At 36.5% G+C, this 25,732-nt stretch overlaps 2 protein-coding genes across 2 annotated transcripts; one reads left to right on the plus strand and one right to left on the minus strand.

Moving 5' to 3' along the window:
• Positions 1-1,196: 1,196 nt before the first annotated feature.
• Positions 1,197-6,314, minus strand: LOC122303799 (L-ascorbate oxidase homolog). The gene is made up of 9 exons (XM_043115763.1): positions 5,891-6,314; positions 5,698-5,860; positions 5,456-5,565; positions 4,216-4,486; positions 3,942-4,044; positions 3,498-3,843; positions 2,606-2,965; positions 2,373-2,451; positions 1,197-1,657 (listed from the first exon to the last, which is right to left on the minus strand). Exons 2-9 carry the CDS (start codon positions 5,833-5,835, stop codon positions 1,445-1,447), a joined length of 1,620 nt encoding a protein of 539 aa, XP_042971697.1. The 5' UTR covers positions 5,836-5,860; positions 5,891-6,314; the 3' UTR covers positions 1,197-1,444.
• Positions 6,315-20,691: 14,377 nt separating this feature from the next.
• On the plus strand, positions 20,692-22,115 carry LOC122303801 (aquaporin SIP1-1-like). The gene is made up of 2 exons (XM_043115764.1): positions 20,692-21,689; positions 21,851-22,115. Exon 1 carries the CDS (start codon positions 20,926-20,928, stop codon positions 21,643-21,645), a length of 720 nt encoding a protein of 239 aa, XP_042971698.1. The 5' UTR covers positions 20,692-20,925; the 3' UTR covers positions 21,646-21,689; positions 21,851-22,115.
• Positions 22,116-25,732: the final 3,617 nt, after the last annotated feature.

Genomic DNA, 25,732 nt, shown 5'->3' on the forward strand with positions numbered 1-25,732 from the left:
GCACAACATTTCATTAAAAATGAAATCCCACCCGCCTCATCTCCTCACTACAATGTTAAAATGAAATACACCCGTTTCTTTTAAATGATGTGGCAACTACCCAGGTGTTACACAGGACCCTTGCATAAAGCTTTTTTCAACAGAGTTGCTAGGTACAGTCGACATCTACAAATGTGAGGTAATCGGCTAGCCCACGTGGAAGAGAAGAAATATAAAAAAGTAAAAAAGCAAAACTGAACTTAAAAAGCAAAGAAAAAAAAGTGGGAAGGAAAAAAGCCGAGCTTTATTCTTCTTCTTCGTGTCAGTAGTTAGCAAACCAGAGCAATCCCTTACAACTAATTCTCAAGCAGCTTTTTCTTGATCTTCCCCTTCTTCCTTAAAAAGGAAAATCATCCACCGAAAGCCTACTTGAGAGTGAATAAAAAATGACCTTTCTTTTCTTCTTTGATCGCTAGACCATTGGGCAATTCCTCCTATTACCTCCATCTCTTAACAACAACATAAAACGAGGCATTTGGGCAGATTTGGCTCAAGATAGAACAAGAGAATGGTTGAGGGAGCTGCCTATTAAAACAAATGAACTTGGTATGTTGAAGCATTTCTCCACCAAGAAAAAAAAAAAAAAAAAAACTCTCTTAGATTTCATAATTAACATATTTTTTTCAAATCCATTTTCTAAATTTTTTCTAAACCCATGTCTAAATTTTTGCCTTCTTGTAACTCCATCTCGGGGAAGGAGACTAGAAGCTTCTTTGCCTTCTTGTAACTAGCTCAGTCGATGGCATATGGGGAGCAGAGGAGAAGGAAAGTGGAGCCGAAATGGAGAAGGTGAAGGAGCAGGGAAGAAGAAGAAGGGAAAATGAAAGGCTGAAGAAATGAAACTACACCCCGCTTACATATACCAACTGCATTCAGCATTTTACTTTTGAAAATGAAGTTCAGATCTGAAAACAAAGAGGATATCCACTTCACCTTTGTACAAATTCCGTGAGTATGATACCGAACCCCTTCTGCAGTTTCTACCCGGATGAGACGCAAGAGATGAGATGTGCTAGCGACTAGGAATTGAAAGATGATATTGAAATGAGGAAATCATAAAATGAATGCAAGTGATTAAAGAGAGTGCTGAGTAAAAGAAATTAAAAAAGAATGAAAATTTATAGGCAATAGATAAAAGGGGGATGGACAGTGTTCAATTACAAATTAATAAGCTCTTAACGACTTTCATTTAAATAATTCATCAAAGAAGCAATTCCTTCAATGTGGGAAATCTAATAATAGTTTTACATAAAACTCGTGCCAAAGAAAACATGGGTAAAAAATGGCTCGAGCGGGTCCAAACTACATTCCGCAGAGACACCCTCCCTCCCATACTTCACATCTATTATGAATATACTGTCACCCTCTCGTGACAGTCTCTAGAGCACCCAGTTATGTTGGTTGTTTACACAGGGCGTGTGCTGTGGCCTAGTGCCCGTCCACATCTAAGTGCATTGCTTGGGATCGGATATTCATCTCTCCATGAATTTGCAGGAGAATAGACGCGGAGATAGAATTGCTGCCCCAAATATTGGCGTACCCAGTTTTCAGATCTCACATTCCACATTCCCACATTGTCCAAAGGCATGTAAACTGCAGTCCAGGACTGGGGATACACCTGTTATAAAAAGCATGTAGAGAGAGAGAATTTGGTGAGTGTGTATTTTTTTCTGTGCAGCTATATATAAAGAAAAACCATTTCAGAAGAAAGAATAGTGTCTTGCTACTTGAAAATGGAGTCTCAGGGTAGATTACAGACGGGCAATGTAGCACCTCAGACCCACATTAGAAAAAGGAATTATTCACATGGAGTGGATAAATTATAAAGGTAGTTATGATTGGTAAGTCCTATATTGACTACTTACTAGGTAAAACTGAGGTTTATAGATATTATAAAAAAGTAATACTACAAACAATCATGAAGTGTGCAAACGTCATGAAATTGCTTTGAAAAAAAATAAGGTCTATTATAAAAAAATTAATTTTCTTTTCATGTAGGTCTCATATTTATTTACTTTTTTTCAAGTGATTACACGACACTTGAACATTCACGACTACATATATCATTTCTCATTATAAAATAAACCTCAAATTGATTAATCTTTTTGAGATCATATTACAGATGTGACAAGTATTTTCCATGGACAATTATTGTATAGCCTATTTCCTAAAAATGGTATTTATCCAACCATTAGGAGGATATTAGAATCGTCCAACATATAAGTATCCATTCCTAGGATAAACTTTTTTACTTTCCCAAACACCAAAATAACCCAATGTTATTTAATACTCCAACAGTTAAAAGTATGCCCACAACAGATTTTGTAACATACCTGAACAGTGCAACGAGAAATTGTGTCTCTTAAATTGTAATTTAATCTGCTTGCAGCTGACCACTGTCCTCCATCCATTCTGCACACCTCAAAATGATCATATCTTCAGGAAACTGAAAAATAGAAGCGTTCTCCTTCCAACAATAATAGGCATATTTTGTTTTCAACAGATGGAGCAAAAATGAGCTGAGGGATTTTATCTGCTCAAAAAATAGTGAGCCACATAAACTTACCCCACAACAAAAAAGTTATGGCCATCTATGTGCCATGACTGCACAACGTCTTCGGGATTCTCAAACACAACCTCGGCATAGCCTCTGAAATCTGCAGTCGTGACAGAGGTCTGGAGGTAAGCACCGCCACCAGTGGGACTATCTGGAATTCCCCCAAACACCCCTGATATTTTGAAGTAATCTGCAAGCTTTAGTGGTGTATCAGCAGGAATGAAGGACACGCTATTGACAGCATATCTCTGCTTGCCGTTGATAATTGGAGCAGAGTTTGCAAGTATGATTGTGCGGGTGGTGTTAATCATCCCATAATGGTAAGAGCCTTGGGGATTAGGTCTTGGCCCACTTGCAGTGAGATTCCGTCTGGTTTGTACATGATAAAAAATAAGTAAGCTACCGCCTGGCAACTCTTGACAAGAAAACACTACTTAGTATAACAGATGTGATCGAGATTGTACCAAAATTTTCATCTTTCATTTAAATTTTCATTTTTTTCACTTTTTGGATTTTATATGAATAAAATCTGTCAGTTTATATGAGAAGCGAAAAAAAATGTAGGGATTTGGTCAATTTTGGCATGGTGAGTAGTACTAACCTTATTGAAAAGGCTCAGGAAATTATATAACACCTAATTTAGGCAGCATAACATCAACAACGTGTCATTTAACTAACGTGGAACCATTATAGCTACAAGTTGAAACGAGCTTATTTTGTAATACATATTGCTTTAGGCTAAGGGTTTACTTGTTGCATCCATAGGGCCAGTTCCTGAAGTTCGAAGGATTGGTACAAGTTCAGGACTAATAACATGAGAAGTGATAGCTAACGTTTTTCATTCCATAAAACACCACACACAATCAACTGCCCAATAATAAATAATAATAGAGGTTGGTACCTTATAGATCGGGCTTGTTCTAGAGACCAATCAATCTGTATAGTTGGCCCACCGGGGGGAGGGCTGGAGACACTTCCTGCCGAGTTACTATAACGAAGAATGGAGGTTGCAGTGAGCACTTGGGACGTAAATCGAGTGGAGGCAACAATGTCATAAGCTTGTGCAGGTTGATCAGCAGTAACCAGTACAGAGTAGGATTGCCCCAAATGGACGTCAAGGGAATCATAAATGTTCTGAAGCGTGTGAGTTCCTTCCACCTCTACCAGCAGCATCTTGTGGCCCTGAATTCTGAAATTGATAGAGGTTGTAAGCCCCACATTTGATATCCGAAACCTATAAGTCTTGCCTGCCAACAAATTGGATAAAAAAAAACTCCGTAAATACCAATAGTTATATGCACAAAACAAATAAAGTTATGCATTCCTGATTATCCCTGTTAATAACCTTGATCAACCGTGAACGTGTAGCCATTTGAACTACGGCCATTGATAAGAAGTCCATCAGGGAAGGGAAGATCACTCCCACCATCTAAAATTGCTCTTAAATCCTGAAAAAGTCAATTTAAGTCTAAGAATAGACACATGTAACATGCCTAATATTTGCCTAAGCATTTATCAAACATTTTAGACAGTTTATATTCAAATATTTGCTTTAATTAGTATGCAGTGCATAATTGCATAATGGGGTAGTTAAGATTTTCTACAAGAAAGCTACTTACAGTGTGATTTTTCTTGTACCAATCGCCTGCTAATATGGTGAAATCTCCAGCAGGAGGTGGGAAAGGTACTGGAATTACTGAGCGGCTAGCGATTTTGAATCCACCATACCCTCCTGCAGCCTTGTGTAAGGCAAGGGAAGGGAAGTAGAAGTAGCTACCAATCTGATCCTTGACTTGGAGAACATAAGTGAAGTTCTGCCCTGGTGGGATGGGGCAGTTTGTGCCATAGACTCCATCCTGCCACGAGTTCCTTCTCTGCTGTACACCATTCCTAAACAAGAATCAAGCCACCTCATGGTTAGTTTGACATTCGTATTCATTACAACCAATTATCAAATAACGGACAGGGTCATGGCACTTTTCTTTGACAGGAGCACGTTGGCGAGTGAAATTATCTGGCAGTCTTTGGCCTGCCATAGACTAGTCAAAACCAGACAGCAAATAGCCTAATTTAGCATCCAATGGCAGTAATTCCATAAACACCATAGTCCGGGCCTACAAAGATTTCTCTTCACCCTGTATAGTAAGACTGATCTTTCGGCTTCTCTTTTCTCTTTATGCCCACAATTCAGAACTCAGAAGAAAGGGAATAGATTCATTTGCTTCATCAAATGTACAGTAATAGACCCATAAATTGTTTTTTTATCGTAATAAGCTTATACCAATATGTTTTACAATCTACAACACATGGTAAGAACTTAAAATTGCACAAATACACGTGGATCCCACAATAAATTTGCATGTATCTCACTTAAGACATACAGTGAGGGGTTCATAGATTTGCATTTACAAGTATGGAAACGATATAAGGACATGGTCCCCCGTTCACAGGAAATATCCAAACCCTCCCATTCGAAAACATATGACCGCACACGAGACATGCGGTCAAGGGGCAGGACTTATAGCAATGGTTAAAGAAATGTGGCTACAAGAAAATCTAGTACGTCCAACTTTTTGGAGTTTTTCGCCCAGTCGCAGCAGAAATGATAAGATACTGGACACAAAAGCAGATTTATCATGGGGAGCTTCGTGTGATAACTCAAGTGTAACTGTTTTTTTTTTTTTTTTTTTGGCACTTCCCATTAATAAGCTAGGAGATTGATTCAATATTGTATCCGCAAAATGGGTTCACAAAAATAATGGAAAAGAATATACTTACGCTTAAAAAAAAATGAGAACATGTTAAATGTACACAAAGAGCAACTAACAATAATAATAATACGGGGTAAAAAGCACCAACCAAGAGATGAGGAAAGGCTCGTCCAAGCTATTGAAAACGCTGATAATCAAGTTATCGTTGGTGACACACTCGATTTGTGGCCCTGGAAATTGGCCGTTTATCAATATACCCTGTCATTGTATCAAAAGTTCAGAGACTTCACTAAGCATTTGAGATTATTTGACAAGGTAGACAAATGTTCAACAATAAAACATACAAATAAAAGAGGAGGAGCAGGATAGTGTTTAAGAAAGCGAAAGTACCTGTTGTTTTACACCAAGAGGGTAGATGTCACCATAGGTGACATTCCAGTTATAGAACCTGTAAGGGTCTTCACCAGTTGTGCAGGCCACTAGCAACAACACAAATATGAAAGAACAAAAGCTCCTATACTCTCCCATCTCTCTCTCTCTCTCTCTCTCTCTCTCTCTCTCTCTCTCTCTCTCTCTCTCTCTCACGCGCGCGCGCACACACAATGCGTTTACTGAGGAGAACGCAGAAATGGGACTACAACGAGAAAGAGAGAGACCTTCAAAGAGAGAAACAAGTCCCTATCCTCTTCCTCTCTTTCTTTCTGTAAAGCTCTTTCCTTTATCTCTCTCTCTATCGTCTTTTGTTTTTCCCTTTTCCCTTGTTTTGTTTGCTCTGAGAGCTTCTTTATCCCTTGCTCATCCGGGACAATGTCGGTTTTTGAAAAGGAAATACGGGCCTTCTCCCAAGTGTTTCTAGACCTTCTGGATGAGTTAACCCTGTGGCCCTTTTTGTTAGCAGCGAAGCCAATGGTCTGGTCGGTAGTGTTGACTGCACTGCCAGTACCCTATGTAGAGAATCCGAGCCTTCTTCCTCAGTCCACACCGCGTTAAATCCTCGGTTTTAGTGAGAAGAGATCCTGACATCACTGAAACCTAACATCTATTAAAATCCGACTTAAATGTAGTCTGTCATGCACTTGTCCTTTCAAATTCTTTTATCAAAAAAAAAATATATATATATATATATGTTATATTAACTTTCATATATTCGTTTTTTCTATGGCGTTTTCATTAAACTAAAATAAATGAGGATGCACTAAAGATAAATAACGGAATAAGAATTAATAATTTTCATCGTGAGTATATAAATATTCTATAATTATATTAAAAAAATAAACATAAAATTTATATAAAAATTAATTTTTAAATAATAAATTTTAATTTTTTAAATAATATATAATATTTACCCACTTCACAATTATATATAATATTATTTTAATAAAAATAATAAACTAAAAGACCGGCACCTCGTTCTTTAGCATAGTAAAAAAAGAAAATTGTTAGAGACGCTCTAATCCAAAGATTGTAATTAAAGATACTAATCAAAAGCAATGTAGGTAACTATTTTGAAGTTTTTATTGAAGGTTGTCATATCCCAACTATGTAGTCGAGAAAGGGCATAGACATAACATCATAGTTAGATGGAAAAGTCATGTGTTTATAATATTTTAATATGATTATTTTTTATAATATATAATTTGTTGTGTAGTATCAACTAATATAATTAATTTATTGTATATATTTACTTCTAAATAGAGATATATATTATATATTAAAAAACGTTTAAGAAAAATAAAAATGAAGCTCTCATCTTCTCTCTCCTCCTTCTCTCCACTCTATTTTATTTTTATTTAATTTGAAAAAATATAGTTGCAAGTATAGTTGTGCACATCAATATGATGTGATTGGTCAAAAAATAGATTTTATTAAAAACAGTATTAATTTAAATTTTAAGTATGAATAAATCAGTATTGATACATATATTAGTGCACAACTGTACTTATATATAACAAAAATCTTTAATTTGATAGTGCATGCCAAGTAGGGAGATCATCTTATTGACAATTGAGTAGACACAATCTTTAAGAAAGACACGACATATACTTAAAAAACAGAATCCGTATTCCTTACAGGTAGTTGCAACATGGAAGCCGAAAAGGCTTGCAACATTAGGCGTGGAAATTAAGCTAATCTAGAAACTATGGGCCCCTTTATAGGTATTCATAATATAGCTGTCGATTAATAATAATAATAATAATGTATCTGTCAAAAAATAACAAAACCATGCATGCAAGATTCGAAGTGGAAACTGCAGTCTAGATTTTATCATCAACCATGTCCGAGATCGGCCGGACATTTGAGTAGCGATTTGCAGTCCTGCGCTCTTTTCAACTTTAGAATTCAGAGCTGGTGGACTAAAAAAGGCGTAGTCATGTGCATTATTAATTGGCCACCAATCTCACTGGCTACTGTCAATGACTTCGGTTCCACACACTATTATTAACTTTATAAAGCAAGTTGTATTCTGTTATTTTTTAACTTAACGATTAAGAAAATATTTTTTTAATAATATTATTAAATTTTTTTTATTAAAAAGTATTAAAAAATATTTTATACTGTCGGAATTCCACGCGTGTTATTGTAGAGCAACTCAAAAAATATTTTCCACCGACAAAGATAATCTAAACTCTAATCACTGAGAGGCACGTGTTTAGTTAGGTATGACATGTTTAGCTTCGTAGCACCCTAGCTTCTCATAATTCCACCTTATGGTATTAATAACCTACGACTCGAAGGCATCAAAAATAAATGTTGTGTTGCTCTATGTTTTCTTATGGCGAGTAATGTCATGGGCGATTAATGATGAAAATGTACAATTCCCAGTTAATTTTAAGAGGAGTGAAGAGTATTTTGATAATAGAAGATAAATTTCTAATTTATATTATTTTATATAATCTAAAATATTTCTCTACTGTTATAGCTTATGCTTGGGTAGTTACGTTATTGTCCTTGAGACGACCAATCAGAATAGAATGATAAATCCACTTGGAAATTGGGCATATGTTTCACATTAAAATTTGGAGGGAAAATGGGCAGATGGACGCAGGGAATACAACTGGCATGTACGGACGAACGCGTTTCTGCAGAGCTCAGGCGTCGGCATTCATTGGGCATACCCTATTACTCTGTACTCTGTAGGGTGCCAACTGCCCATCCCCACTGTCAAAGGATCCGAACTCTTATTTTCATTGGGATGTGTGCAAGTTGCTCTGAGCAAGAAAGAATCCCAAAAAAATAAGAAAACAAAACAAAACAACAAAGAATCTTCTTTTTTTTTAAAACAAAGTCGGATCATGGAATGATGATTGTGGGATGACTCATATATTCGGACACTTTAAAAAAATATTTTTTTTCATTAGTTTTTTAAAAATATTTTTTAATTATTAAATAAATAAAAAAATCAATTGCCACTGTCAATAACTTTTCTACGTGAAAATAACATTATCCTTACTTTGAGACAAAAATTTTTCTTAAATATAAATACTTTAGATCCGGGTCCTGAAGTAGGTTTTTTTTTTTTAAAAAAAAAAAATATAGTGATTAAGAAAGTGTTTGTGATTTTTTTTTAAAAAAAATATTTAAAAATATTAAAAAATAAAGAAAATTTTTTTTAACTTATTGGGTGAGTTTTCGAGCCATCATTTCTTAAATTACTTGCAGTCAGAAAAGGGTTTGTACTTTGTAATCTTAATAATTCGGCAACTTACCTAGAAAATAAAATAATAATAAAAAAAAGGGAATGAAAATTTCGATAACGGCCAACATATCACATTCTTTAAAATTATAAGAGGAATAAAATGAAGTAGATTAATAGGATTTGGTCCATATTATTGTGATGAGTTTTGCTATATACAAATACAGTCACGCACTAATCTGTGTACCAATATAGATTTATTCATATTTAAAATTTAAATTAACATTGTTTTCAATAAAATTTATTTTTTGACCAATTACATTACATTAGTGCACATATTAGTGCATAATTATACTTGCAACTATATTTTTTCTATTATGATTGGTAGTTGCAATTGAATAACCTTTCGGAGCACCGAACACTAAAAATGACTGGAAAAAAAAAATTAACTGTAATTTTAAAAAATATTATTTTAGAGACTAATTTTAAAAAATTTAAGACTAATATGAAAAAATTTATTTTTTAATAATAAATTCCTCCCTATAAGTGCATTCTCCTTTATTTTATGTTTTTCTTAATAATCCTTTTAAATATTTGTTAAAAAAATTTATAATATCATTAAAAAAAAATATTTCTTTAATTATTAAATAAATAAAAGGAAAAGAAAACTGCCGGAATCCATTATCGAAACCCTAACATTTTTGAAAGTTCAAAAACCCAAGCCTAGTCTTGAGGTGGGCTTTATCCTCTTTGCAAACGGGCTTCAATTGAATTCATGGAATGCAAGTCGAGAAAAACATAAACGAGCTTGAATTTAATACAACAATGATTTTATAAAGATGCACTCCACTTTATTATTTATTATTTTGAATTTATTTATAATAGTTTATCTATCATATTTTTAGTAAGTTGTTTAAATGTATCCCATCAATCAAATATAATTAAGAATACTAAAAGTAATAATAAATAAGAATATTACTATTTACACATCCATGACTGTCTCAATTCAGTAAGTGTGTTAAAAACTTAGAGAACATATATAGAAAAGTTATGCTAATTGTCAAATAAAGTAACTTGCAATGACAAAAGCTTAGCTCTTTCAATTGCCGATGCATTAAGACAAAATAACTCTATTATTTAAAATTTAAAAATCTGTTTGGGAACATATATTCTCAAATTATATTATTACTATTTACAAACAGTTTATTATTAATTTACTACTATTCATAAATAATCTGAGATGATTAAGCGATATTGGTTTATAGACTATAACACAAGTATCTTAGCCCTTAGGTATAATAGAATAAGGAATCCCTTTCATGTATCTGTTATACCTTTTCAAATTAACTGACCATGGAATAACAACAAAAGTATCAGGGAAACAAAAAAACAAAATTTAATTTCTTAATAAAATCAGAAGTTATGGACATTATAAAATAAAAATCAACCTTAAAAACTATTAATTTAACCCAACAAGAAAAACTTAGGTTTTCTTAAAGTATAAAAGAATTGAATGATAACAGAAAAATTCTTCAACAAAAGATTATAATTTATGAAAGACATTATAAACATAAAAGAATCTCACAAATGGGATTCCACATACTGGTCACGTGCCACGTCTCCCACTCCCCCCATGCTCGCCACCCTTGCCCTCTCTCTGTGTCGGTCATGGAGGTCGTAGACTATTTTAGAATGGGCAGAAGATACTGGCAATTAGGACTGTAAATGAACCAGTTTGTTTGATAGCCCGCTTGTTACTCGCTCGGTTAAACTCGAATCGAACTCGACTCGTAAAAAAAAAAACTCGTTCGTGAAAGCAGATACCCACTCGATTTGTAAATTACACATACCCGACAAAACTCAACTCGACTCAGTTAATGCTCGTTTAGGCTCGTTCGTTTATGCTCAACTCAATTCGTTAGCTCGACTCGATTAAAACTCATTCTTATATTGATAAATATATACATACACCTATGCATGTATATATGTATTAGCTAATAATATAAGTATACCACTTTTATAATTAAATATATAATATATATTCTAATTACTTATGTCTATATAGTGAATATACTTTATAGGTATATTTTATAATTTGTATCATAATTAGTCAATAAAATATAATAATTTCATATGCTAGTACGTGGGAACCATATATGAAATAGATATATGCTATCATATTAAGTGTATGTATTAACAATATATGTAGGCATATAATATATTGTTATTTTGGATAAATATCAACTAGTTAGATATTAATTATTTATAATTTTTATAATTTAATAGAGGTTCTACTTGTTAGTTGTATAAATTCAATATTAGTTCTTTTATTTATTTATTATTAATTATCAAATCTTATTCGGAAAAAAAAAAGAAAAAACAATTCAAGCTCGAGCTCGGCTCAACTTGAACTGGTTTGTGAGATGAGCTCGAGCTCGAATTGAGAGTTTAGCTTATCGAGTTGAGTTCGAACAAAGAATTAAAAAAAATCTCGAGAGCTCGAGTATTTTGAGTCAAGTCGAGCTCGACAAGTCAAAAAGGGGCTCGGCTCGGCTCGATTACAGCCCTACTGGCAGTCCAAGTGGCATCATCGGCGTGGAGCTCATTGCAACTTGTCGTGCACATTTTGCAAATTGTGTGCATGGTCAACTATCAGGTGGGTGGGGTGATGGATTTAAGCTGATGGCTTGCGTGGTCAATGGTCGCCGTTCTTTGGGCATCTATGGTGGCCGTGGACCACCGAGAGAGAGAGAGAGAGAGAGACGTGGCACACTAGCAATGCACATGAGTATGTGAGATCCCTTTACGTTTCTAATAACCCTCATAATTTATGTATATATATATAAAAGAACAAGAAGTATTATGATGAAATATTCCTAATATTTTCTGGCATAGTAAGAAATATATTGTCAAAGTTACTATATGCTAATAGGGATTATAAAGAAAGAAATATTCAAACTGTTATGGGTGATTTTTGTCTTAGGCCCATGAGAGCCCTTAAAGCCCAAACCCACCAAGGAGGCTTCACTAGAGGACGAAATATGAAGAAATGAGGAAGTACAGGAAAGGAAAAGGATGGGAAAAAGGTAATGTTAGGCCTACGAGCAGGGGACGAGGAAAAAGATATGAGAGGTAAGGTGATGTGACATAAAGAGAGGGGAGGAAGAGATAAAAATGGAAGGAATGGATGACTTAGGGGACTTCTTTTGGGATCTTGGGGGGGCTTTTCGATGGATTCTTGGCCAGACTTCTGAAAGGTTTCATGGGATGGCTTTTTCAACCTCTAGACTTAGCATCCAATGATAGTATCCAAACCGGTAGAATGATCTGCAAATTAATTGTACAGTGAGAATGAGAAACTCTGAGAGATTATAAATAAAATTTTAATATTATATTTGTTTTTGAGATTTGAAAAAGTTAAATTATTTTTTACATTTTTTTTGGAAGTTTGAGAAAATTATAATGATTAGGTAATGATTAAATGAAAATTTTTAAAATTTGAAACTAAAAAGTGTTTGTGTTTGTGATGTTTAAATATTAACATGAGATGTGATAAGATGAGATGATCTCATCTTGTAATCCAAATGAGACTTAATGATTTGGAAACGACTTTGAGAAGGGATGCTGACGAGACAAAATGTTAACATACTTAGGACAATTGATGTGTGGGCTGAGATGGAGGATTGGTTCAAAGTTTATAACTAATAAAGGCCTATGTGAGGGGGTAAAATTTTTAGGCCAAAGCTTAACCCACTAAGCCACTAGAGCACAAGAGGACACAAGGGAGAAAGGGAGACTAGGGGGTAACATGGGTGTCAGGGGGAGGGGTAGGAGGCAGGGGTTAGGGAGTAGGGTAGGTTATCAAGGGTGAGGAAGGTTGTCAGGGGAAATGAGAAAATGTAGGGCTACCATGCACACGTAACAAAAAGTAATAAGATAAATATGGGGGATCTTCATCTTTTTTTGCTGGGTCTTCAACTCCTCCTTCAACATCTAGACAGATGGCTCCAGCACATGTGTTCATCTTTAGCAAATACACCCGAGATCACCACTGTACAATGAGAGATTAAAGGCCATGCGAGACTGTAAACAAGAATATTATGTCGAACCACGTAAATGTGTGTTCGCCTCTTTTATTTTCTCTGCACTTATTTTTCATTCACTGCCATGAATGTACGTACCATCACCGTACAGCAGCACCGAACCACTGTCACAGGCACTATACCTCATCGTTTAAGGCCCAGATCGTCATGGTGGGCTGTGAATGACTCTTTCTCATTTTTCTGATTTGTTGTGCAATTTTTAGAGCATTAATAGTGGTGCCATTTGTGGGATTTGATTACTTTCTAAGCCTGAGGAGAAAGAAGGGCGACTTTCTGGGACGTTGAATAATCTCCAACTGAATCGGTGAAACTTCCCCTAGATAAATACACCCAGCTACTCTACTCTTATTTTTATTAACGACATAGCAAAAATCAAACTCGCCTTAAGGGCCTACACATGGCACTTATGACTCAAGTGACTGAGCCACTCATCTTCCCAACTCGAGAATGTGAATTAGGCTCGGGACGCATGAACTAGTAGGTAGGTACTGTACACCTAAGTGCATCGTACCACACGAAACACATCCATGCAGGGCATGGGCACAGTATGAGGCACGGCACTGTGCACTTAAGTGCGCAGTGTCGTGCAACCAGAGGCTTGCAGTGCCTCTGTTACAAGCCCAGTTGACTTGTCGGTGGGTTTTGTCTCGCTGTGCATACAGGGAAATTGCACATCCCACCCCATGTGCACCTCGTTATGCACAAGGGGCAATCGCACAACCTAGCTTGACTCGGTCTGTGAGGGCACTGGCGGAGACCTCTGTGGTCCTCCGGTGTTGTTTGGCTGCCCTGGTGGTGTCCTTGACACTTGTGACTGACACACAAGGACCAACGGCCAAGGACTTGGGAACGCATTTCCTTGCCCTCGGCAAAAGGCTCGTGGCCTCTCACCGCGAGCCTTGTAGACTCGCCGACGGTCACAATGGGACTATCGGTAGTTTCTGGCTTAGCCTCCATGGCCCTCACTCACGGTGGTTGTTAACTGCCCACCCCATGACTAAACGATGAGAGGTCTCGGCCTTTGCCCATGCATAGCCATGTGGTGACCACCCCATTAGCTCAAGACACAACGATGGGCAACCACCCCTTGGGCCCGAGGTCTTGCTCGCCCGCTAGGTAGCGAGTGACCACCCCGGGCTCGGTGTTCTCCTTAGTCACTCGCTAGCTCGGACAACCACCTTGTCCACTTGGTATCCTTTGCTCTAAAAGCTTCCTCAGCTCAGGAAACACTACTCGAACCCTCAACTTGGACCCTTGCACCTCATATGTTCAGGAAAGCCATTGCTCGAGAGGATCAATACGGCACAAAATGCAACTCGGGGCTCGGGCCTTACTTAACTTAGGAACCTTCTGCATGAGAGTCATCAGCTCAGGAACATTTGCCTCGCTTAGGAAAGCTACAGTTTGCTCCAATCGGGAAAGCTTGCACTACTCGCTACTCAAGTCATCTACACAGGAAAGTCACCACTCGGGAGAGTCGGTATCACACAGCTCGAGGCCTGGGAACCAATGGCTCGGGAGTCACTATCACAGCCCAGACATTCGTTAGCATAAGAAACCCAGCTTGGGATATACCTCACGTTGTAGGGAACCACCTGCTCAGCTCGCACGACAGCTCACCAGCTCAGGAACGGATCTCACGTTGCACGGCAGCCCACCAACTCAGGAACATATCTCACATCACATGGCAGCTCACTAGCTCAAGAATAGACCCCACGCTGCATAGGAACTGCCAGCTTGGTACCTCACCAGCTCGAGAACAGACCCCACGCTGCACAAGAACCACTTGCTTGGTACCCCACCAGCTTGGGACAAACCTCATGCTGCACGGCAGCCCACCAACTATGGATAGATCTCACGCTACATGGGAACCACCTGCTTGGCACTCCATTGCTCGAGAAAGGCCCACGGCTCGAGAAGCATTGCTTGAGATGTCCAGAACTCCCTTGCCCAAAACACCTTTACTTGGAAAGACCTAAACGAGTTCTCGCTTGCTCGAGATGGACAGTCGTCGCTTGGGAATTCATCTTCTCAAACCCGCCTACTTGGAGCTCACCTGCACAGGAATCACAACCAGCAACAAACAATTTTTTAGTCAAGCAAAAGCATCGACTATAGCGGTTAAAACTCACTGGTTTGTCTCTCTCAAAATTTGTGTGAATTCGTTTCTACTAACAAACCCACTTCCTGTAGTGTGAAACACTAGCCACGTGTTCTCGCACTCCGACAAAGTAGCTCAGCATGGACAAGCACCCTTGTCAAAGAAGCCGAGTCCCTAGACTCGCCGTGGCACAACGATTGAACGCAAGTCCCTAAACTCATTGTGGTGTAAGGCCAAGTCTCTAGACTTGCCGACCCCCCGTTCAACAAAACTGAGTCCCTATACTCACTATGAAGTCGGGTCCTTAGACTCATTGTGGGGTATGGCCAAGTCTCTAGACTCACCGACCCTTCGTTCAACAAAGTTGAGCCCTTAGACTCCCACGAAGTGGGATTCCTAGACTTGCTATGGGGTAAGGACAAATTTTTAGACTCGCCGAACCCCCGTTCAACAAAGCTGAGTTCCTAGACTCGTCACGGAGTCGGGTCCCTGGACTCGTTGCGGGGTAAAACCAAGTCTCTAGACTCGTCTACCCCCTGTTCAATAAACTTAAGCCCTCAGACTCACCATGAAGTGGGGTCCCTAGACTTGCTGCGGGGTAAGGCCAAGTTTTTAGACTTGCCGACCCCCCGTTCAACAAAGCCAAGTCCTTAGACTTACTAACTAGCCACGAAGTCAGGTTCCTAAACTCACTGCAGGGTAAGGTCAAGTCTCGCCGACCCCCCGTTCAACAAAGTCGAGTCTATCTTTCGCTCAGAAATCTTTACTGCTTGCACAAAAGGAACAATTTAATGGGGATGTCAGAGGGTAACATGGGTGTCAGGGGAAGGGCCAGGAGATAGGTGGCATGAGGTAGGGGGTCAGGGAGTAGGGTGGATTGTCAGGGGTCAGGAAGGCTGTCAGGGGAAATGGGAAAAGGAGGGGCAGTCAGGCATGCTTAGCAAAAAGTAATTAGATAAATAAGGGGGATCTCAATCTTTTTCTGATGGATCTTCGACTTCTGCTTCTTCAATCCCTCCTTCAACCTCTGGAGAGAGGGCTCCAACATAGGTGTTCATCTCTAGCAAATACACCCGAGATCACCATTGTACAATGAGAAATGAGAGGTTATAAGAGACTGTAAATAAGAATACTATAGTGAGTTTTTCCTTCTCAAATGCATGTGGACATAGGCATTATGCCCAACTATATAAATACGCGTGTCCACATCTTTCATTTTCTCTATAATTATTTTCCTTTTACTGCCATGAATGTGTGCACCGTCACCGTACAGTGGCATCGAACCACTAGCAGGGGCACCAGACTACGCCATTTGAGGCTACAATTGTGCAATTTTTATGCGATTTTTTCTCTCCTTTAGGCCTATTGTGCGATTTTTAGAGTATTAACAGCCTACAATGTCATCAGAGTAGAATTCTTATATATAATTGAGAGATCCTAAAAAATCTTTGGAGTTGGATTTTTTTCTAAAATTTCATTTGGAGACTTACCTACAAATTGGGTATCTCTCTATGGGACTAATCTTATTCTTTAGATACTATTTCCTAAGAATTTAACTTGAGAAGCGCTACCATGTTTTACACCCGCAAATGAAGAGCTGACATGTATGGATTGTAGCAAACTGAACAATAAAATTGCATGCAAGAATCACATTAATTTCTTCATGTGAAATACCAAGCCCGATCTCTTCCCCCTTTTCTCCCTCTCTATCTCTCTCCTTTGAGGTTTGAAATACTCTCTCCTTTGAAGCCCCCCTCTCTCCCTCTCCTTCGATTGTCGCCCCACTCACCTCTTTGTCAATCAGTTGAAGGTCAAAGTATCTTAACTTTATGTAAATAGTTGAGTGGGTGTATTGTAGAATATTGACCAATTCAATTTGCCATTGCAAAAAAAAAAAAAAAAAAAAAAAAAAAAAAAAAACTGGAGTAAGAAAACCACAACCCAGTGCAAAAAAAAAAAAAAAAAAAAACCCAAATTGGCAGGAAAAAAAATCTATAGTTGAAAAAAAACCAGTGCAATCCAAAAGAAAAAAAAGGCATAACTCAGAACAAAAAAACAACCCAAATTGGTAGCCAAACACTTGCCATTTCAAATCTTGAGTAGCATTATAAGGGGAAAAAAATAAATAGAAAGTAACAAATTCAAAGTTTGAGCAACATCACAATACACAATACAAACAAACAAACAAACCCATATCATATATGCCTAACTTAATACTTAATACGCAGAATAAACAAATAAAAAACTTACAAGTACTTGCTAAAATCAAGTGGGTTCCAGGTCTAGTTGAGGGAGATGTGTCTGTTCCAAATCACTTGATGGAGATGGTTTTTGGTTTGTTCCAAATCTCTCGACAGAGATGTGTTCCAAAATTGAAATCACTCTGCAGAGATTGGTTTGGGACGAAGGGAGAGGAGAGGACAGCTGCACAAGGGAGATGAGAGAAATGGTAGATGGTGCATAGGATCCCATTGCTTCTTAGGAAGGAGTAGTTCTTGCTCTTTATAAGGTTTCAATGAGACTCTAATTGTATTATTGACTAATCTTTTTGAAGTATAGACCATGTAGTTTGGGGCGTTACAAGTTGAATATAAGGTTTATATATTAATTGTAAAAATTTTATTAGATTTAATATTTTTTTTTTGTAATTTGGTATTTTAAAATTATTCAATGGAAAATGCCGGGGAGCCTGCTCGTAGCTCCCTCTGGGATTTTTTTTAATTTTTATTTTTTTACCTAATGATTAAGTAAGTATTTTTTAATTGTGGTGTGGTTTTTTTAAAAAAACTATTTAAAAATGTTAAAAAAATATATGTAAAAAAATGAAAAAAAAAAACACACAAAAACAACTAGCGGTAGCTCCTGGTGGCAGTAGTGCTACACTTATTCAATTCATTTAAATGATATATATATATATATATATATATATATATATATATATATATATAAGAGTACAAGCAAAACTTGAATAATAACTCAACTCGGCTTGAGCTCGGTCTGCTACCTGCATGGTGCCACCCCACGCCCATTGTTTAGACCCAAACTATCACATAACTTAAATTGAAAATTAAAATTTGTAAATACAAAAAATCTTAAAAACTCATTAGAATTGTATTAATTTGGTTTTGCTCAAGTAATAAGACTCTTGTATTGCTTTAACCTCCTATATAAAGGTTGGCCTAGAAGGCCAAGGCAATGCAATCTTGTGAATATAAGTCTAATAAATTGTAATATATACAAATTATATATATTTATTTAGAGCTTTGCTACTCATTATCCTAATATACTACACAATGCACCTTTTTTTACTCTTTTTATTTTCAATTTTTTTTTTTGGTTTATTCTTCTTAAACTAATTTAATTCTTCTACTTATTATTCATATTCTAAATATTTTGTAAAAGAAAAAAAATTAAATAATAAATAAAAAAAGTATAATGTGTGGGCTTATGTTTAGAATTTTTCATATATTTATATATAATGTTGGGTACGGGGCAGTTAAAATGTAGGCCGGGGTTGGGCCCAACCTGTCCTCTGCCCTCGCTTAGCATCTAGATGCGGGGTGGGTGTCCTCGCCACCCGCATCTGGCAAATCGGTGGTCTTGCCACTACATCTAGCCAATGGGAGTTAGCCTCACCCATTTGGAGGCAGGGCGAACGGGGGTGGGGCATCAAAGTGTGGGGTCTAGCTGCCCACTCCTTGCTTAGGCTTGTTAAAAATACAAACAAAGATCAACAAATAACTTGACTCGATTTAAGTTTGTGTTTGATCAATTCAAACTTGGCTCGAAGAGCTTTCAACTTGAGCTCAAATTTGAATTCGAGGTATTTGAGTCTAGCTTGACTTGATAACCCAAAAGCTTGACTTAGGTCAGATCGATTATCGCCCTAACTGCAATGCTCAAGAAGAGAGAATAGGTAAAATAAAAAGGAAAAGGACAATGAATTATTGGTTTGGGGCCATGTTCTCAGCCAGGGATGGGACCACCTAAGGTGATCTAAATTGATTCTATAATTGGATCGATTGGTTATGGGCATATGGCTGTAAACAACAAATGGTAGAAAGATATTGCAAGCAACTCATGTGGTGCACTTTAACTCCACTTTTACCATCTCTACGTTCTCATTCGGGGAAAGCATGAATATGGTGAAATATTTTCAGACGGAAAACCATGATTGTCAGCAACCGTAACGGTGCATAGGGGCACTTGTAGTGGCACATAAAAGCCCACAAGCTGACAATAGAGAAGTGAGGTTGGACGCATTTTGAAGATTCGGTGTCGAGCGTGTAATTGTTAAGAGTCTTATTACTAGTCAGTTATACAATAATTTAAATAAGATAAAATGAGATAAAATGATTTGTTAAAAATTAAATAAAATAATATTATAATATAATTTTTTAATATAATTTTTTTTTAAGATTAAAAAAACTAAATTATTTATTTTATTTTATGTAAAAATTTATAAATATTATTTAAGATAAAATAAAATAAAATAACTTAAATTTAAATATCCAAACCAAACCAGAATAAGGGCAGTATCAAGTATTTGACTAGCTGGCGGCTTGGACGACACGTGAGTCACACACGCACTATGTAGACAACGGGATTTATTGACTAATCTTGTATATTGACGCCTAAAAGCGGTAGATCAGACATGGTCTGATTTTGCAAAGGTCAAAAAAAAAAAAAAAAAAAAAAAGAACAGAGGTAGAATGTGCGGAGACGGAGAATACGAGGAAGGAGGCTGGCTGAAAATAAAAAGTGAGGGACTCTTATCTCAAAGAGAAAAATAGATTTTTTTTTTTTTAAGAGAGTTTTTTAAAGGGTTTTGCTACACGCAGTCGGGAAACGCAGTCGGCGTGCAGTCGGCTGTACGGAATGAATAAAAAAAAATTATAAAAAAATTATTTTATATTCAGAGAGACCTGCATGAATTATAAAAAATTATAAAAATAATTTTTTTTTTCATATAGGTCCTGTATTAATTTTTTTTTTACAGCCGACTGCATTTTCCGACTGCACAAATCATTTCTCTTTTTTAAATGGAGGAATGATGAATCGGATAAAAAAAGGCCGAATTGAAAGCCAATTAAAGAAACTAAAAATAAATACGTTAAATATTTAGGATGTTAAGAATACCTTAAATCATCTGTAAATAATAATAAAATAATTTATAAATACTAATAAATTATTTATAGATAATAGTAAAATAATTTGAAAATATTTTAGATGAATTGTATTTCCTCTCAAACACACCAAAGTTAAGTCCCATAAGCTTAAACAAAAAATATTGGCATCCTTGGCCAACAACCCAGATGTTGAATTGATTCGGCAAAGCTTATTCTTAAGTAACCAATTAAATATTATAAAATATAATTTAGGTTGATTACATTAGTTTGCATTTTTCTATGATGGACATCGCTGTCATGCTTTTTGTTTTTGGCTTCGCATTAGGTAAGCACGTGTGAGAACAGAGGGGTGGGTGAGGTCGAGAGTTCGACACGAGCCCACAACAAAATGTCTAAAAGATAAAATGAGTGGTACTCAGCTTTCCAGCACAACGAATTCATTCGGTCTTGTTGGCCATCTCCATTTTTGATACCTTGGAGAGGCCAGCTGAATTCCCAGTGACCTACTTTCTTTTAACTCATATTCTTATTGAAGTAGGACAGCAGAGGAAAGGGGCAATAGAAAGGCAGGCATATATGCGGAAAGAGCCGCTGATATAAAGCAGGCAAAAGAGTAAATTAAGGATTTGAGAGCAAAGAGAAAGTAAGATCATGGGTGTGGTGAAGGCGACCATAGGAGATGCAATCTTGACATGTTTATGGGTATTCAGCGCGCCGATGATAGGAATTCTTACTCCTGTCATAGCTACATATCTTGGTGTTCAAGCCCAGTCACTGGCAGGCCTCTTCATCACTACCATCCTTATCACAGCTCTTGTCACGACATTCAGCTTGATAGGGAAGGCCTTGGGTGGTGCTAGCTTCAATCCCTCTTCCACCGTTTCATTCTACGCTGCAGGCCTTATTCCTGACTCATCTCTCATCTCCTTGGCCGCCCGATTTCCTGCTCAGGCTGCCGGTGGAGTGGGCGGCGCCATGGCAATACTGCAAGTGCTCCCAATCCAATACAAACAAAGGCTCAAGGGACCTTCTCTGAAAGTGGATTTGCATACCGGAGCCGTTGTCGAGGGTGTTTTGACATTTGTGCTTAGCTTTGCCCTCCTTTTGATCATGCTCAGGGGTCCTAGAAATCTACTGTTGAAGGTTTGGTTTCTCGCTGTGACAACCCTAGGATTAATTGTTGTAGGGTCTGGTTACACGGGGCCTTCCTTGAACCCTGCCAACGCCTTTGGCTGGGCATTTCAGAACAATCAGCACAGTAGTTGGGAACATTTTTATGTTTATTGGATTTGTCCCTTCATAGGAGCAACTTTGGCTGCTTGGATCTTTAGGATTTTGTTTATTCCACCAATCAAGGAGAAGAAAGCCTGAAGAAGCATGTTGAATGATCTAGATAAGCTCCACTTGCCTCTGTTGTAAGTTTTTTTGTTTTCTCCCCTTCTGTTTTCTCACTTAAACGACTCTAGCAAAATAGTTATTATGATCTAACAGTTAAGAATATGATTATCATGGTTCCAAAAGATGGTATTAATTCATAGGCTTACTCATCCGATGTTTCTTTGCATTTGTTTTTTAGAGAAATGAGATGCACATAAATATTGAAGCTATAAACAATGAGCAACTGTATCCACTATTATACATTCATCAAAGCAGTCCTTTCCTGGAACTTTTCAACAGCCACATTTTTCAGGTGACCCTACTGGAAACAACCCTAGGATCTTGAAGCAATTGGCCCGGACCAAAATGGTTGGTCTATTTTCCCAATTGTTTGTTTTTATGTTTTTCATTTGGCACTGTGTTGTGTGTTTGATGCGATTGATAAGGAATCCCATTCCATATCCCTGCATATTGCATTATTTAGTAGGGGTCGGCACCAACTCAATCGGAGTCGGTATCCCCTCAATCGACTCCGACTTTGTCGAAGTTCGAATCCAACCTTTAACTCCGACTTCTATAAGTTCTAATCCTACTCCGCCTTCGATTTGTCGGAGCGGAGTCAAACTTTTAAAAATAAAGAAATAAATCCACAACCATAAGCACGAACCGATGGTATCTATGGATAAAAACATATTGATTCCAATACCACTCATAAAACTTAAAAACGCAAAGGAGAATTGAGATTTGAGAGAGGGAGAAATAGAAAGCAATGGTTCCTACATATTGGTATCGTCTTTGATTTCAAGCTTCTTCTGGCACCCAGTGGTTGGGCCAGCAATGTTGAACTGAAGCAACAGAAAAACCAAATAATAATAATAATAATAATAATAATAATAATAAATAGGCTACTTGCTCTTTCTCCACTAGGGCTTTGTTGGCAATTTAGGTCCCAAATGTTGAAAGATATGAGATCCATTCAGTTTAATTTAATTTTAAATTGACTTTAACATCTAAATACCTATAGCACTTTTAATGGTTTATGTATCATAATTTTTAAAATACTTTATCAAACTTCACTTTTTTTATTTTATATATTAATTTTTATAATATACCATACATCAACTTATCTATTTTTTTACATCATTTAAATGTTATATTATTTAATGGTTTGTTGGAAAAAAAAGTACAAAGAGAGATAATCTATTGTGGGGAACAAAGTACATGCAAAGAGAAAAGATAAATAAAATAATTTTACATTTGTATAGAGTTCACACTGGATCTAGCTGAATACTGTAGCAGAATGTAACATAGATTTAGAGATACATAGTCCTTAGGAGGTAGTTTTGAATTACTTTTCTTCAAATTTTACATAAAAATGGGTTTTACAAAACTCATTGGGAGTGCTCTCCTCAATCACTAAATAATATTCATTTCAAAATCTATTTATACGTAATGTCCATAATCTTTTTTAACTTCTTATAAATGCATCTAAATTTATTTTACTATCTAAATATATTTAAACTCATCTTAAGTAGGTCTTATAAAATTCACTCTATTATTTTTATTTATTACTATTCATAAAAAAATTTAATTCTTTTCAACATCTAAACTAGTTGGGATTTTAGGCAGGAGAGGCTTTGATATTTACACTAGTTAGGATTTTAGGCAGGAGAGGCTTGGATATTTACACAAAGGGACACTTCGGTTGTTTTTACGATAGAAAAATATAGTTGCAAGTATAATTGTGTACTAATCTGCACATTAATTTGATGTGATTGGTTAAAAAATAGATTTTATTAAAAACAGTATTAATTTAAATTTTAAATATGAATGAATCAGTATTGATACGTAAATTAGTACGCGACTTTACTTATATATAGCAAAACTCTTTTACGATAGAGTGGTAATATTTGTAAGTGAAATATGGGAGCATACACGTGGATGCAGTCAAATCAAAGTTTTAGTTGGTGGGCTTTTTAGATGATGAAACGAGAGAGGAAGCAAATTGTTAGCTTTAGTTACAAGACTATAATGTTATCATACATTATTATAAATAGACTTGTACTGTAAGGTTTAAATATAATTGTTAATATTTATATTTGTACTATAATATTGATTATTGACAATTACATATTATTATATTATACTATTACATGTTATTAATTTATTATACTTTTACTATACTAGTATCTAACTTATTCCTATTAATAACTGAAGTATAATAATTAGTATTATACATTAGTATAATATTAGTAGTACATGTTATTATAAATTTATACATTAGTGTTTGTACATTAGTATTAAATATTATTATATATTAGTACTATAATTATTCCCTATATAGTAGTATTACAAGTTATTACATTAGTTTATTATACATTAGTAGATGTTTACATATGTCATATACTATTATTAGTCAATTTAGTCTATTTATATTTCAATATAAGTATATTATTTTGGAACAATAATTTGCTCATACTATTATTGACTTTAACTAACTATATACGTTATAATTATATAAAATATATATGATGAATGTATAGAAAGTCGAAGTCGAAGTCGGAGAGGAGTAGGGGTTAGAGTCAGATTTTCGAATTTTTGCTTAGCCTTAAAAAAGAGGGATATGGAGTAAAAAATTTTGCTCCCACCCATTTCCCCCAAGAGGAAGCCGCTTGAAGTAATTTTTATATAATATGATAAATAGACTATATAACTACAGCTAGAAGTCGCAGTAGAGAGTTGTTTGCAACATTTTGTTAGTTTGGACTGGTTGAAGGAAACTTTTACGACCACTTTAACTTGATCCTTGGTTAGGGAAAGTGTGAACATTTGATAATAACAACAAAAAACTGTGTTGAATCGTCGGCGGAAAACCGTCATTAGTTTTGGCGGCGCGTGCAACTCACGTGCTATACTAGGAGTGGAAGTGTAGGTCGAATCTAGAAGATTTGATGTCGTTGGTCCCAAGGGTGTCATGCTTGGTAGCATCAGGCTCTCCAATGCGTGACGGCTCATGAATCTCACGCGTTGCATAAGCCAAGGGTGTCGTGCTTGGCGACATCAGACTCTTCAAGGCATGATGACGCATGAATCTCACGCGCGACATAAGCCAAGCGTGAGATTATGCCACTCGTGAGATGTATGCACCGCACTTTTGAATTAATTTCTTCTGTTTTCTGGTAGATCGATGGCTGAAGAGTCTAGTGGTGGAGCGCGTGTTGGTCAAAGGAGGCTGACAGATAGCATATCGACACATTTTAGTGCCATGGACACAAAACTAAAGAAAAACAATTGCAGAATAGGTTTGACGAAGGGAAGACAGGGGGAGGGTGGGTGCAGCCAAAACTCCAACCCCCCTTTGGCCAGTGAACAGAAAGAAATACCTGAGTGGTGGAGGGAGGTTTTTATCGCTTAGAGAGAGAGAGAGAGAGCTTAAAACATCAGTGATTAGAGCAAGGGAACCCCTTTAGTGCATAGCGGGCAGCCCAGTGATTTCTGTCCAACAGTATACCCCACTGAGTAGCCTTTTTAGTAAAATACACAATAATACAATAAAAATTACAATGAAATTAACATTCAAATGAAACAAATTTAAACTGAGGCATAAAAATTTCATTCTCTTTAAGGATATTCCAATCCTCTACGTGTACGAAGTTTTAAATGAGCCGGTACAACAGATCCAAAATTTGGAGCGGCAAAAAGGTTAACTTTCGAAGAGAATGCTCCACAAAATGTCTTAGCGTTACCAAAGGTTGGCTAGAATTGGAATAAGTTTTGGCATTAAATTAATCGTTCCTCCTCACATTTTCTCTCTACTTTGCAATAATGGAAAGTTCTCCATTCAAGCAAATGGCGCTGCACAGATATTAGCCAAGGATGCCGCGAAATAATTTGCACTTGAATTTTAGTTCAAATCCAAATCTAAATTTTAATATTTACTTTACACAAAGGATTTAAATTGTAATGACACAAGTCCAAATCCTACTTCCCAAATCCATCAATCCATTTAAATTGTCAAGAGAGAGCAAAACTTGTGTTTGAATTGGAGAAACATACGACATGCAAGCAAGAAGTAATAAGC

This window comes from Carya illinoinensis, chromosome 3 (assembly GCF_018687715.1).
Source record: "Carya illinoinensis cultivar Pawnee chromosome 3, C.illinoinensisPawnee_v1, whole genome shotgun sequence".
Lineage (NCBI taxonomy): Eukaryota > Viridiplantae > Streptophyta > Magnoliopsida > Fagales > Juglandaceae > Carya > Carya illinoinensis.

Bases quoted from the DNA above. Each gene is read 5' to 3' on its own strand.
- LOC122303799 (XM_043115763.1), bottom strand. From the start codon at position 5,835: ATGGGAGAGTATAGGAGCTTTTGTTCTTTCATATTTGTGTTGTTGCTA. The intron at 5,566-5,697 runs GTACTTTCGCTT...ATACAATGACAG, and splicing joins CTCTTGGTGTAAAACAACAG to GGTATATTGATAAACGGCCA. The intron at 1,658-2,372 runs GTATGTTACAAA...TTTTTATAACAG, and splicing joins TTTCTCGTTGCACTGTTCAG to GTGTATCCCCAGTCCTGGAC.
- LOC122303801 (XM_043115764.1), top strand. From the start codon at position 20,926: ATGGGTGTGGTGAAGGCGACCATAGGAGATGCAATCTTGACATGTTTA.